Source organism: Ambystoma mexicanum, chromosome 3q, assembly GCF_040938575.1.
Source record: "Ambystoma mexicanum isolate Mex_15411 chromosome 3q, UKY_AmexF1_1, whole genome shotgun sequence".
NCBI lineage: Eukaryota > Metazoa > Chordata > Amphibia > Caudata > Ambystomatidae > Ambystoma > Ambystoma mexicanum.
Window position 1 is genome coordinate 1,207,453,317 of NC_090926.1, and position 14,912 is coordinate 1,207,468,228.

Consider the following 14,912-nt stretch of genomic DNA (forward strand, 5'->3'; position numbering starts at 1 on the left):
TAAAATACCGGCTCTGGGATTCGAACCCTGTGATACCAACACATAACAGTGTGGCTAACCTGAACCCGGGGCATTTCTCCTAATGATATTCGGATACACAGGATATATTTTGTTAGATTCGTTGGGCATAAATGGTGCGCAACTTTCATGCGTGGCTAGCAATGCAATAGAAAATCTGTCCCCTTGGCCAATTCTTATGTGCCCTGTGCACGTGTTCAACTGGGAAAGACCTCTTTGAAGTGTGCATCTTGCACTCTGATATGTTCACTTGCTATTGCGTATGTCAGTGCCCCCACCTACCCCCTTTTCTTCATTTAGGACTTCAGCCCCGGGGCGGCGGTGGGGGGAGTCCTACTTTGCGGGTCGTGCAATCTCTCGGCGTACCTGTTGGGGCCACATTTCCCCATCCCATGTTCACTTTACTCTTCCGGGGTGTGTCCAATTGCCCAGGATCACACCGTATGGGGCAGCTGAGTTGAGAACTTGTCCAGCTGGATCCTCAACCACCGGAGTCCATTTTAGCCCTCTAACAAGTTGATGGGCAAGACGTCCCCTGCTCACGCTGAGGCCCATTGGGTGCAATGCTGTTTTTTTCGGAGCACTTGCAACCTGCAGGCCTTGGTTAACGAGCATCCGCCCCTTTTCCTCGTAGTTTCATCGCCTCCCGTTTCGCTGCAAACATTTTCCTGTATTAAATCGCGAATGTGTAGAAGGGAGTGTGGGTTTAGGTGCTGTGGAAGAGTGGTGCCACCCTCCCCTCCCCCCGCATTTATTGCTGTAAAAGAGAATGCAGTGAAAAGGGATTGGACTAAACCCCCGTGGGGAAATCGCATGCACCCGGTTGATGATTTACCATGAAGTTAAAACTGTGCCGCAGAGCAGGTGGTGCAGCACGCGCAGCGTCCCTGCCAGGATGCACCCTGATAGGAGATCCACGAGCTGACCTTTGGCCCCGGTCCTCTCCCTCTTCGGAGGGAGGGGGCGGGGGGGGGTGATTTCCTTTCTTCTCCACGGGTGGATTTGGGAGCAGCTCGGAATTTAAATATCTGCATGAAAACATATGCGGGGCATGTCCAATAGTAACGCGAGGTGCGGCGTTGGCCCTTTCTTTACCCCCCCCCCCCCCCGGTTTTTGCGGACCTGCTGCTTATGGGCTCTCTGGGTATTTTGGGGACTGTAACTTACGTTCTCCCTAACCAGCATTTTGAACGGTAAGGTATCTTGGGAGTTGTAGTCTAAAACCCCCGAAGGGGGCCAGGCAGCGGATTCCCAGAAGAGTTTTGTACTGGCCATGGTGGATCCTTACCTTTTTTGGGGCCCCCAAAGCAAACTGTCGGCCTGTTCTGTGGATGTGTGTTAGTGTCAGCTGCTACCATGCTGTAAGTCCTAGGTCTGACCCCTCAACTCCACGGTTCCATGTCTTTTTATAACGAAAAAATAAATAATGAAGACTTTTTCAGTGTGAGAAAAAGAACGAAAACATTTCGAATTGTTTATTTGAGGGGTCCCCCAGGGCCCGTACGCCCCAGCTTTATTACCCCCCCCCTCACCCTTTTAATCCCTTACCCCATCCCCATATATACTTTAAACCAAGAAGCCTGCTTTTCGTGCAAGGTCTGTTCACCAGAAGGTCTATTTTCACAAGCGGAAACTCGCCTTAGAAAGCGGCGGGAATGCAGGCCCTCCCACGTGCTTCCACAGCTTGAAGAGGAAGTTCTGGTCGCTCGGGCATCCTTGCCCCCCTCGGTTACACCAGCACCCGAGGGAGTGGTGATCCGGTCTTGGGGCACAGTGGCGTGGGCGTGTGACTGGAGCTTGGGTTCCATAGTAACGTGGCCGTTGCTTGCCCCTCCTCATATGTTCCTTTTGCACGTATCTCTTCACACTCTTCATGTGTGCTTCGGGGAAGCAGCAGCTGCATGGTATCACTCACAGGTGCACACAGGCCCTGGTGTGTGTTTATAGGTGTACAGTAAATGTGTAGGTTGTGCTATCTTGCATGTGTAGGACTAGCGCCTCCACAGGTCTGTACTGTAGTGAATGTTCTCGTATCACTCTCGCACAGATGTGCAGGAAGTGTCAGGCCCCACGAATGCCTCATCACCTTTATAAAACACAGCTAGCTGAGCACATTCCGGCTAGCTCGGGCGTCTCCTCAGGCCTAACGCAGTCAGAACCCAGCCTGGGTGTCCCCCCTCCAGACTGAACACATCCAACTGATCTCCTCAGCACCACACCTACCGCTAAGAAGCGGCGATCATGCAACAACCACACCAGCTGCACACATCCGGTGCGCCCACGCACCATACGACTCTCTCTCTACTGACTTGAACTACGGTTCCCGTGGGCGTTCAACCTACCAGCGCATTCAGTGGTCGAAGTGGGTGGGAGCGGTCGGGAGCGGTGCTCCTCTACTTCTTTTAATTTAATGTTTACTGTTCCTATACTTTTATTTTAAAAAGTAACCGTTTCGGAATGGTTTCCTTTTAAACGTGTAGGGAGAGGTTGAAACTTTCACATTCAGTGCACTGCACTGAACGTTCCCCTAAACAGCAGTCCCATGTTTTGTGGGGTTTGTATTGTGCATGGGAGGGGGCGTGGTGATGGGGTTTCTGGGGAGCTGTACAGGCCAGTAAGGAACAGAGTTCCACTACTTCTTTTCGTACACTTCGACCACTGAGCGCTTTGAGGTTTATACCAATGACATATAAGGCGCTATATAAATTGCCAAGTAACATAACGGTTGCACAGTTGCATGGATACACGCCTGAAGTGTGTAACTAAGTGTGCAAGTGGCATTTTGTGTTCAGCTGTTAGTGTACAGCTATCACGGCTGCACCTGTTTACAGTAAAGATATAGGCACCAGTGCCACACAGGTGTGTAGTGCTGAACAGAAGCGAGCGTGTCGTGGCACTGGCACACCTGCGTGCCCTGCTGCCCCTGCGCGCCTAGTAGCGCAGAGCCATAGTTTTTCAATGACTGTTGATCCCCATGTGGGGGAGATGTGAGGAGTGGGGGTCGGTGGGGGTTCAAGAAATAAGTGTGTTTTGAACCTCAGGTAACCGAATTTCCTTCAAGACTCGCAGAAATAAGTGGAGCACTTAAGTAGTTGCAGTACCCCGAGTTCCTGGTCCAGGTTCACAAAAAAACTGCACTGCCCTTCGAGTAGCTATGGGTAGGCCGGATGCCCTCCAGAGTAGGCAAGTTGCCTTTACACTGCTCGGAATGCCATGCCGAGTGTCTGGGAGGATAGCTGAGGGGCTACACGCTCGCCTTGGAAGTAAGACGACGCGGGGCAACACAGGTTCGATTCCCCGGGTGTGCGCTTAGAAGCCTCTGGGTATTAAGCACGTTATAACTTATAAATATCCAATTATAATGCAAATTGGGCACAGTGCCCTTTGAAAATGACTCCACTGTTCATCTTTGATGCAGTACTACGGATGTGGATGCTTGTCCACAGAAATGGAAAATAGACCCAGTGTACGCACTACTCGCACTTATACCAGAGTGTGATTAAACGGCCTCCCTGGAATCAGCCCGTCCCTATTAATAGGCCTCCCACATTGGCCAACAGAGGGGGTTGGGCAGAGTGCAGATGTGGCACGTAGGAGTGGGTAAAGGTTAGGTTATTTCATATTTATCCCATAGGTGCGCGTACAGGAGGCCTACCGCGCGTCTGCACACAGCACGTAACATTAGGCCTGCACGGGCCATTGTTAAACAGTTTAGTAAAGTGGGAGCTGAGATGGCGCAGTCGGTTTGGCCCAGTGCCACCCTTTTTAAGAAGATATTTCCGCAAGCCGAGCACAGCTGGCACACAGCTGACTGCTCCCAGGCCTGCCAGGGCAGTGCACCGCCACAACAGGGTTGTGTGCCAGGTGACGATCCCTTTTGTGCTTGGCTTATCTTTGGTGTGCGGCACGTGCCAGGTAGACATAGCCAGTCGTGTGTAGGCTTCTGTGGCGGGTCAGAAGGACACAGACTCTTGTAAGACATTTCAAGTTTCTATTAAAGAAAAGGCCTGTATCCACAAACTAGCTAAGGTGCTCGTCAGTCGTCGGCTTTAACAGAATATGCAGATTGTCCAAACTAAACCTAACTGCCCCTACCACTATCTTAACAACTTAAGGCAGGAGAATGAGTCCTTTCTCCTGGAGGCTTGTTTCTTGCAAACCTCGATTCAGTAGTTAGTCTCTTGCGACCTCTTTGGTCAGTTCATACAGTTATTTCACTACTTCATTATACTTTTGTTTCTCCTCAACATAAGGTTTTCTGAACCCAAGACCTCCACTTTGTCTCTTTTCAGGGAAATTCGTTTATTATTTCTTCCCTTTATTGCTGCTATAAAGATGTATTCTTTACTCCTTCCCAAGGTAATGTTATCCAACCTTTCCGAGTCTTTCCCTTCATATTCACTTCCTGGACATGTGGTTCACAACCTTTATATTATAATAATTTTGCTTTTATATAGTCCTACGAACCCTCGGGCATCTGAGCACTGCGGTGTGTGGTGCTCACTTATAGACCTCGGAAGGATGAAAAGCTTGGATTGGCCCTGACAGGATTCGAACCTGCGTTGGCAGGCTCGGCACGGATGTCAAAGCGAACGCTCTACTCGCTGTGCTATCTGACCGGCTTATATTTGTCTTTTGACATGTGGCTTTATTCATCCTTCTCGGGTTCTTCCATTGTAATTTCTCTCGCCTCATTAAAGATGCCTTTATTACTGTGACAAGTATGAATGCTGTTCTGATTCTTATTTGCTTCTCTCCCTTTTAGTGTTGTACTCTCACTATCTGCGACCGTTAAGAGTAGGAATAGTCCAATAACAATTTTCATTAAATTCCCTTGCTTCCTTGGTTATCTTGACTGGTACGAGAAAGAATAGTATTCTGATTCTCACTCACTTCTCTTGCTTCCACTGATCTATGCTCTTTATCTTGAATGGGCCGAGTATAACTAGTCCTACGATTCTCATTCACGTCTTTCTTTCACTGATATCTGTTCGTTATCTTGACTGTGAGTATGAACAGTTCTGTAACGATTCTCTGTCCCCCTCCCGGATCTCACGTTTTCCTGGTTACCTGACCCTCTCTGGGATAAAGTCACCAGGGATTCTGTTCATCAGGGTTGGCTCTCTCCTATTTGTACAGCATCGCATACTCCTTCTTTTCCTTTAGGTTGGCTTTCTGATATCTCTGGTATTGGAACGTTGCGTGGTATCTGAGTCGTTGCGATGGCCTGCAGTCCACCACATGGTCTTAGTGGTCATGCCCCACTAACTGCTTCTTTCTTTCCTACTTTTCAGGATGCCACACGTCATATCTCTTGGGCTTGCCAGTCTCCGACCCTCTCAGATGTGACGTAGCCATGGGACTTCCCTGGCGTAACTCTGCGTCGCACTTCCTCAACCTGCTCTCGCCTCTCGTATCTTCTTAGGTGCTACCTCACTGTGGGCATTCCCCGGTGCACCGCTGCATCTTTCCAGCCTTCTGCAGCTTCTCGTATATATCGCTCATCCTCCAAATGTTCTGGATTTCCGGTCTACAATAACATACACTTGCTCCGTCCTCATAGAGGTTCTTCTAGGATATACTTTAAGAGGTAATGTTGGGTGAATCTTCAGAGCGTTCCATCAGCAACGGGAGTCCTTGTCCCCAGAGGGGAGTCTCTCCCGATGCAGTCTCGATTGCCTCTACCCCTAGGGAGGATGTTGTAGAGTGGGCTCACCTCCCTAGCCTCATGGGTGAGAGAGGGCTCCCGCTTGGGGAGAAGTGACAGATTCCTGCGATTCATCACACCCCATTATGAGGCGCACCTTGTGCATGCTTGCAAGGAATGCAGCGCCGTGGGGGCAGCCCCTTCCTTCATGACGGTGCAGAGTTGTCCATGGGAGATGCGTCCTATTGCATGTAGTAGACCCCTCAAGAGCTGCACTATCCACTGGCAAGTGATAATCAACGCTTAGTGAGTAGTATATGATGTGCTCCATGGGGTAAGTGTCAGCGGAACCCTCAGGTGTCCTTATTGGCCCAGAATACCAGATGCCCAATAATTCTATATCACTTGAGCCATCACACTGCCCCTAACGACCACAACATCCTTTTAGAAGGCATGATGTTGGACTGTAGGATGCTATAGTTGGAGCAAAAAAGAACAGTTAAGTAATCTTCAAATGATTCATGCACCTCTTTAGTAAAAGAAATCATGAAAAAAAGTATGGCGTCCAAGCTATTCCACCCGCTGTAATGTTGTGCCGCCAATAGCACAGACCGGTTTTTTCACTTTTTATGCCTTTGTGCTATTTTGTAATGTTGTAAAATAGTCTAATTAGTTCCTGGACTGTTTGGTTAATCAGCAACCTTCCAAAAAATAAAATTTAAAACTGATTCTTGATTCCCCAAAGAGTTTCTCTTGCTTGGGGGTTGGGGGGTGGGGGGGGATCCAAGGAGCGAATTGGCCAGTTATGAAGAAACGTCATCAGGGAAGTTATTTTCTGGACTTTCCGTTGGTTGAACCGTATCCCCAGGAATTAGGCTTGTTCTGTGCATTATGGGAGGCAATCGGTTAGACGGAGCTTGCCGACGACGTTTAGATCGGCCATCTTGCGGTGCACCACTGGTTGCAGTAACATACACTGAGTCTTGATGAGCCAAGTCCCACACATTAATTTCTTTTTCCACACCACCACTCCGCCTAGAAGCGGATGAACTGCAGCTTTGCATTCTGTCATGCTAAATGCAAACTGCTCGGACCATGCGTGAGCTTCTAGCAACGCTCCCCATGTTGCATGATCCACTGTCCATTGAATAGGCACTCCATGCCATCCATGTCTAAGTTGGTGCACAGCGACGTCCCACAGGGGCACAACGTGCACTCCACTAGCCATTGACCAGTGATAATTGACTATTGGCGTGTAAGAAATGGTGTGCCGTATGTATGTGCAGAATTGAGGTGGCGAGTGGGGGGGTCCTTGACTTTTTTTTTAGGGAGTAACCCATTACCTGTACGGTTGGTTGTTTGACATCCCAGCACCTGTGAGTCACTGACCTTTTCTCCATACTTGCAGAAAGCCGGTTTGGTCTGTCCATGTGCCAACTGTGATTCCGATCCCTTGGAGATCCAGTACTGTTCTTTTATGCAGCTTTTGGTGATTCTGCTACTTCCCTTCTACAGGCACTTCTTTTGTGTAGAAATCACTCTTCTTCTTTCCTGTAGGTCCTGTAAGGTAGATTGTTTGTTTGGTACTGCTTACGTCATCAATTGTTCTGACTTTGGAAGGGCCCTGGCCTTCTATGTAGCCCCTCCAACTAATAATATTGTAATTGTTATTGTAACTACATTTAGTACTTGCCTACAAATGTTCCTTGCTTGCTTGACTTGTACTGAAAGGTAGATTTAAATTTAAGTGTAAAGCGTGGTTAATCTTTGTGTGTTTACAAACCCTGCTCAACTCCTAAGGGTGGAGCTTTGCTGCTTTGTCACGTTACCAAGGTGAGTCGGCTCTAACTTGGTGGTGTTCCCAGCCTGACACTTGATGCTAAGCCCCCAAATCTTTGTGCTGGGCAATACTTCAATGAAGCCCTCTTTTTGAGGCACTTGTGTATACTGGGGGCAAAGATCGAAGTTACAAGTTATTAGCGATAAAAAGGCCACTCACCACCTCACTTCTAAATATGTACAAAGCATACCATTTCCTACCTGCCAAGAGTCAAATATCACTTGCCAATGTCTAGTGGTGAGTGCATATTTTAAATTGTTAATATTCTAGATTCTGTTGAATTGTGAAAAAGCCTTGTGAGAAAATACTCTGTGGTGAACTGACTGTTTTCTGTCCTTTTCTGCCCAGGTATTGGACTACACCAGAACTGAATGTGTTGGCAATGGATTGTGTGTTGGGGTCTTAACCAGTTGGTGGAGGTCTGCAGAAGTCCTGGCATCAGGTGACTCTTGTGTTGGAAACTTATTTTCTTGCTTCATAGGCTGGTTCGTGCCATTTCCCCACCCTTTTTGGAGTTCGAGCGATGTCTGGGCTGCAGTGACTGGGATGTACGCCACCGGGTGCCAGGCTGAGGTCACGCCTTCCCAAAATGGCAACCGCTACTTCCACTACACGCTGGAGGACCACACCAAACAAGCCTTTGAAATCATGAACGAACTGCGGTCCAACAGGCTGCTTTGTGATGTCACGCTTCACGTCAAGTTCAACGGCTGCGAAGCTGAGTTCATGGCACACAAGATTGTGCTTGCCTCCAGCAGCCCAGTCTTCCGCGCAATGTTTACCAATGGGCTGAAGGAGTGCGGCATGGAGGTAGTGCCCATCGAGGGGGTGCACCCCAAGGTGATGGAGCGGCTCATCGAATTTGCCTACACGGCTTCCATCTCGGTTGGGGAGAAGTGCGTGCTTCACGTCATGAATGGTGCCGTCATGTACCAGATCGACAGCGTGGTCAAGGCCTGCTGTGAATTTCTGGTTCAGCAGCTGGACCCCAGCAATGCTATTGGCATCGCCAGCTTTGCTGAAGAGATTGGCTGCGCAGAGTTGCACCAGAAGGCCCGCGAATACATCTACATGCACTTTGGCGAGGTGAGGTGTATGTGTGCTCGGATGGATTGTGTGGTGTCACCTATCTTTTGGGAGGGTGGGGGCAGTTTCCCTGGCTATGTCCAATTTTCTATCATTAGACCTGTGGAAAAGATGTAGTGATTTCCCCCCAAACCGCCCATCTCCCTGTGCCTCTCTGCCTCTTTCGGACCCACAAAGGGGACTGATTTTTGGTAATGCTGGGTTTTTGTGCTTGTACTTAAGCAAAAATCCCCGAGCCGCGGGGGCCTAGAACTAAGGGCCCCAGGGCATTACCTTACTTGTTAATGCCCCCGCGGCGAGGGGCTTATTGCTATTAGTAACCCAGCACGCAAGAACTGGAGTACTAAGAGCATTGTTTTTCCACATCATGCTGGAAACATGCAGGTTATCCTGTGACCATGTACACATTGGTGCTGGAGGGCACACAGTTTACTTCCAATACAACGGAAGACAAGTGATTGAAGGTGGGACACTGGGATGTGAATGTAGCAATGGTGGTTTCTCTGCAATACTGCAGGGCGAGGGATGGGGCAGGGTTTTGCTGCAGCTGGCACAGGTTCCTAGTTGCGCACCAAGGCCATACTGTTCTAACCCAGATTTGCTCCTGCCAGGAGGTGTCCCCACCCTAGAAGCGATCTAAGTTTTGTTGGGTGCAAATGGTCCTGGGGTTCACCAGACTTTCCACATGGGCTGCTGCAACCCCAGCTACACAGCCCCAGGCTCTTCATCTGAGACCGCACAATGGTGCACACCTGCAGAAGTGGGGGACAGCGACACTTTGATAAACTGTGATAAAATGACTTCTGCTCTGCAGTAGTACAGGTATGAGTGGGCTAAACCGCCTACTTAGCCCCACACTGCTACTCAACCAGCAGTAAGCACACTTGTAATGGTGAAACGAGCACTGCCGGACGGGTGTACTGACTTTGCTTCTTTTGGTAGCACAGGCGGTTGGCAGGCTATAACTTTTTTTTTTTTTTTTTTTTGTTTGTTGCTGATGACAGAAGTAACCCAAAGAATGTTCGTCTAATGGTTCCAAAATAAGTGTCCAATCAAGAATATTTAAAAATCAGGACTTTAATAAAAGCACCAATGAAGTGACTAATCAAAAACACTAAAGACCAACTCCTGTGAGAAGCACAGAGAATTCAGTCTTTTGATAAGCAGGGGTGTTCAGGCAACAGGATTCCAACAACAAATCGGGGTTGAAGCATAGATCTTTTAAAATTTAGCAAAGGGAGGCTTAAAGTCACTATCATCTTTTAAATGGAACAGGAGGACAGAGCCCCTACAAAATACCTATTTTTCTATCTTTGGGGCCCACCCGTGTCAAGCTGGACATCTAGGTGCCTTTACTGCAATTAAGATGTTTGGATCATGTTGCCCTTTCTCCAGGAGGATCAAAAGGCAGCTTCCTGGCCGTTGCCCCATGTGGCTGTTGTGGGGACACCCATGCCATACTGTGCTTATACACTTTCCTGTCATAGCTGAGCGCTGCTCACCAAGTTGACACCAGTATATCGGATTGCTGTGGCTGTATAATTGTGTGACCCTAGTATCCACCATGTCCTAACCAGATATGGTTTGTTTTTACAAACGGGGCACACAATTCTTAAGTTGTGAATCAGCGGTCAGAAGATTAAAAAGCCACTTCTTTCAGTTGGAACTTAGTTCCAGCAGCTCTCAGTAATGCCCAAGAATTGTTTCGACAATCATGGGACTTGACTGACTTGAAGGAGCATTATGGCGGCATACATTAAGACTTACAAAAGTGTCCCAATTCAAGCAATAATACTTGAATTGGGATTCCTCTAACTGGTCACCATTATCGTATACAAACACAACAACCTATTAATAAAACCTTAGAAGCCAACTCGATCTATGGTATACTTGGCAAATTAATTGGTATTTGTAGGACTACGACAGTAAATCCATATGTTAAAAACTTGTAATTACCTATTTCTCAACTCAAGATTGGTTGCCAGATTGGAATATAGATGCTCATGCATTATGCGCTAGACTAAAAAAAAATAGATCTACAACTGGGATTGGCGTATAAATATTGACTACTTGTCATGTTAAAAAAAAGAAAAAAAAAACCTACACTGATTACGCAAAACAAGCGTTCTTGATAGGTTTCTAATGCTACTGCATTTTACAGTCTACCATGTCAACGCATCACGGGAGCTAGACATGCATTACCAAGAGCATTAGGAACCTGTCACCGCTGCAAACTGTACGTTAGATAGCTTATGACCTCTTTTCACACAATGTTCTAGATTGCATAAGGAATGCAAAGAAATGTTACTCCAATTCTGACTACATCCCATGTGAACAATTCGGCTTATGTTGTGTTTCTTTTTATTTTTATTTTAGATGATTTAGTTTGTTTGTGAACTTTTTCATCTGTGTCCTCAGGTATTAAGAAATATTGCTTATAGTCACACTCAGGAGATTATAAGTTCTAGTATGGTGCTGAGAAAGAATGAATGTGTGTGTATTTGTTATTTAGCCCACTGAGTAGGGCCGACAATCTTTCTTCCGTGGCCATTTGTTGTGATGAAAGCCCTGAATTGTTTGCGTCGGGAAGAAAGTGACTGGCATTCCATCACCAAATGGAAAATGGTTTCTGGCGTTGATTCATCCTTGCAGAACCGACAGTGGTTTTTTTATGGTAGCAGTCTCCCTCGTTGTTGCCAGGTATGAGTTTGTAGGTAGGATGTTGAGACGTGTTCTTAGGAATGTTGTTCTGATGGTTTGGTCTGGGAACAGTTGAAGATATGGTGGTAGCTCATGGATTTTTCTGTTATCTTTGGTGCATTGAAGGTTCTGTTTATAACCCTTTTTTAGTTGAATAGTTTTTATCCAGTCGTTCTGAAGAAGTTTTATTTTGGCATGTTGTGGACGAAGGGTTCGTTGTTCTTCTGATATAACTTCATTTTCCATTTCCTTCGTTATGTTCTGTTTCCATTTTTGTAGTACCGTGTTGAAGGTATTTGGCTGGGCTCGCAAAATTTGGATCGCTGGGGTTTTCTGGTCAGAGTATTTTCCAGAAGATGTCTAGTCTTTTCCAAAGTACAATTGATGAGATTGATTGGGTTGCCATTTCATATCGTATTCTTGGCATTGGATATGAATGGGGTAGGTGAAGAATTTTGCGCCAAATAATTGCTTCGAATTTCATCCAGTTTACTGTGTGAGCGTTCTTCATTGCTTCTGTGCCATACGTCATTATAGGGATGTATATTTGTCTGTAATAGGCGATGATGGGTTTGAAAGAGAATTGCCCATATTTCCTGTGAAGTATAGATCCTTGTGCCAGGTTTGTGCTGTTTGCTCTATTTTATCCAGCCATTGTTCTTCGACTTTAGATTGATTTATTAGGATGCCGAGATATTTAAAAGTTGTCACGTTTTCTAGTTGGATTCCATTGATTTTGAATGTTGGTGGTTTTATTATTTTTGTTTGTGGTTTAGTTGGCGTCATTGTCTTAGTTTTTGAGATGTTGATTGCTAGTTCGTTTTTTGTTCATGTAACTGCTCAACGTTGTGAGGGATATTTGTAATCCAGAAGTTGTTTTGTCGAGCAGGATGATGTCGTCTCCGTATGCCATAGCGGGCACTGGTGTTGAATTTATTTTCGGAGGGTTAGTTTGGTTGCTGGTTAGGTGTTCAATATCTGCTGTGAACAGATTGTACAGGTTTGCCGCCAAGAGGCACCCTTGTTTTAGACCGTTTGATGTGGCGATGGTTGTGGCGCATTGTTTCGATAGTCTCACTTTTATGGAGGTTTCCGAATATAGTAGAATGATTGGCACCAGAATGTTTGATGGCCACTTCGAGTTCCGACCGTAGTTTGTCTCGTGATATGGCATCGAAGGCCATATTCAGGTCAATGACGCAGCAGTTGTGTTTCTGGTACGCTCAATGTCACTTACAATTTCCCAAGGGTCTATGTGATCTTAACATGAATGTTAGGCCTCATTGATCTCTACTACTCCTGATAGCCAATTATGAGAATGCCAATTAGCATGAAATATGTTGCCAATGACACTCACAGCTTTATAGGAGTAACCTGTAAAGGACAAACATCATTTTTATTGACATCTTGACTATGTATGGATGTACCTTTTTTGTTTTTTTCTTTTAATATTTCTATTTGCTGTATGGTTTTACCTTTTGCACTGATTTCAAAATTTCTTGCGTGAATGGTTACATGTTGCCCAAAAAGTACTAATAAAACTGAAGCGGGCTCCAGATGTACAAGCAGTGCCATCTTTGGCATCCTCTGCCCACCGTCGGGTGGGCTCCTTTTGGAAACCTCAAAGCACTGCGTTCGGTTTCATGTTGCGAATATCCCCGCAAAAAATGTTGCCATACAAGAATAGTGCCTTTTTTTTATTTGCTGCAATATTTCCCCATGGAACCTGTGGGGGACACCCCCGCAATCACCATATTTTTAAAGGGAGCGTGGAGCGGGTGACACCCCCACTCCCATTTACCCCATATATTATCCCCATAAATAATGTCACTTATGCCATTTCCCGGCGACCATATATATATGGCAACATTATTTATGGGAATAATATTAACTGATACTGCGTTGTTAACTGGGATTGGGGGGTTTAGGTAAGCGAGGTGAGAGATAAAATGCAAGATAATCTTGGTCTTGCTTTCTCTGCTGACCGGAGGTGCCCTGAGCTCTACATGAGGTTCTGTTTCTAGGTGTTGTATGTCCTGAGCATCGAGGTGTTTGTGTGGGTGTGGAGAAGCTTTTTGTACCATGGTGCTGGTATACATTGGCTGGGACTGTGGTATGTAAGTTGATGGTAGATGTATGATATTCTATTTCATATGTGTTTGGAGAGGTGTTCAGTTACCTTGTGCCAGTGGCATTGTTTGCTGGGACATCGAACTTGTGCATGTTGATGCAGAGTGGTCAGCGGATACTTGGATCAACAGGTTGAGGCGTGCAGACCATCTGAAGCCACGCCCCCTCCCTTACGCTCCCTCTCTCCCACGGTCATCAACATGAGCCTGGAGACACCACTCATTACCATAAATGATGAGGCTGATGACAGACAAAACATTATTGATTCAAAGAAAAGGCTGTCTGAGATCGGACTGTGCTCCCCCTCCCCCCAGACGCTCGTTTCGCATTTCTTAGTTTGTCGGTTGCTGGCTGAGCACCATCTGCTGGGACTTTGCCTGTCAGGACAACAGACCGTGTTTGTCTGGCATTTGATGTGATTGGGACATGGGGCCAGGCACCCTGGTGGTTCCCCCCCCCCCCCAGAAGTCTATCCGAAACCCCTCACCCAGTGCATGCAGACACAGGCCCTATATCCACCCTCTCTCCGCAACCGGCCATATTCACCTTGTATTGAGGCAGCGCCTTAACTTTGTAATGCTAGTGTGGGGCTCGAATTTGAAGAGGGAGCAAATTGGGATGGGGAGGGAGCAGAGGTGAGTGCTTAGTGTTGTCAACTTGGTCCAAAAAACTGCCTAAAGTGTTGATCGCTGTCACATTCTAAGTGCAGTGGATGTAGAGAATGGCACTACCAGTATAGCAATCATTGGAATAGCCAAGAGGCCTGGCTTTCATTTATTGAAACGTATTTAACCACTGAACATAAATGCACATTGTGTGTGCTATTCTGTAACTCTGTGTGGAAATGCAGATTGTATGCTTGTGTGGCTTGTTTGGTTGTGAGGAATTCAACCATCGGCACAGATAGTGTGTGCTCGCCTAGGCTTTTCTGAAGTTTTGTAATGAAAACCTCTGAAAATTTGTGTGGCTAATCCTTACACATTTTCATCTGCTCACTGCACAACAAACACATAGGGCCTCATTACGAGGTTGGTGGTAACTCGCTGGTGGATTGCCCCCGACTCATAATACCGTTTCTGGCACCTAGCTTCCCGGTGCCACCGGGACATTATAAGTCCCGGCTGGGAAGTCAGATACCGGAAAATGTAAGTCCCCATTCCAATATTCCTACAGGACTCCATGGGAATGGGAACTAAAGCACCGGCACAATTGCTAAATGTACCGGTGCTTCCATGACAACTCAGCCTGCCGGAGCCGCTGCACCCGACAGGCTCAAACCTGTTGGGTGCAGCAGCCCCGTCAAGCAGACTCGTAGTGTGACGGTCCAGAAAACAAGGGTAAAAATGAGGGTGCCGGTAAGTTTACCGGCACCCTTGTTTCCGGACCACCACACTTGTAATGAGGACCATAGTCCTGTGTACCCTGGCGGGGACACAACCTACAGGCGCTGTCCTCCCTATTTAGCTGGAATGTGACAGCCACGGGTACATC

At 46.9% G+C, this 14,912-nt stretch overlaps 1 protein-coding gene across 1 annotated transcript in view; it reads left to right on the forward strand.

Annotated features, from left to right (window-relative positions):
• Window positions 1-14,912, forward strand: part of KEAP1 (kelch like ECH associated protein 1) — a 240,151-nt gene that overhangs the window by 21,671 nt on the left and 203,568 nt on the right. The window contains exon 2 of the mRNA XM_069604078.1: window positions 7,854-8,591. Within this exon, the coding sequence (XP_069460179.1) occupies window positions 8,052-8,591 (540 nt within the window). The 5' untranslated portion in view covers window positions 7,854-8,051. The remainder of the gene's footprint in view (window positions 1-7,853; window positions 8,592-14,912) is intronic.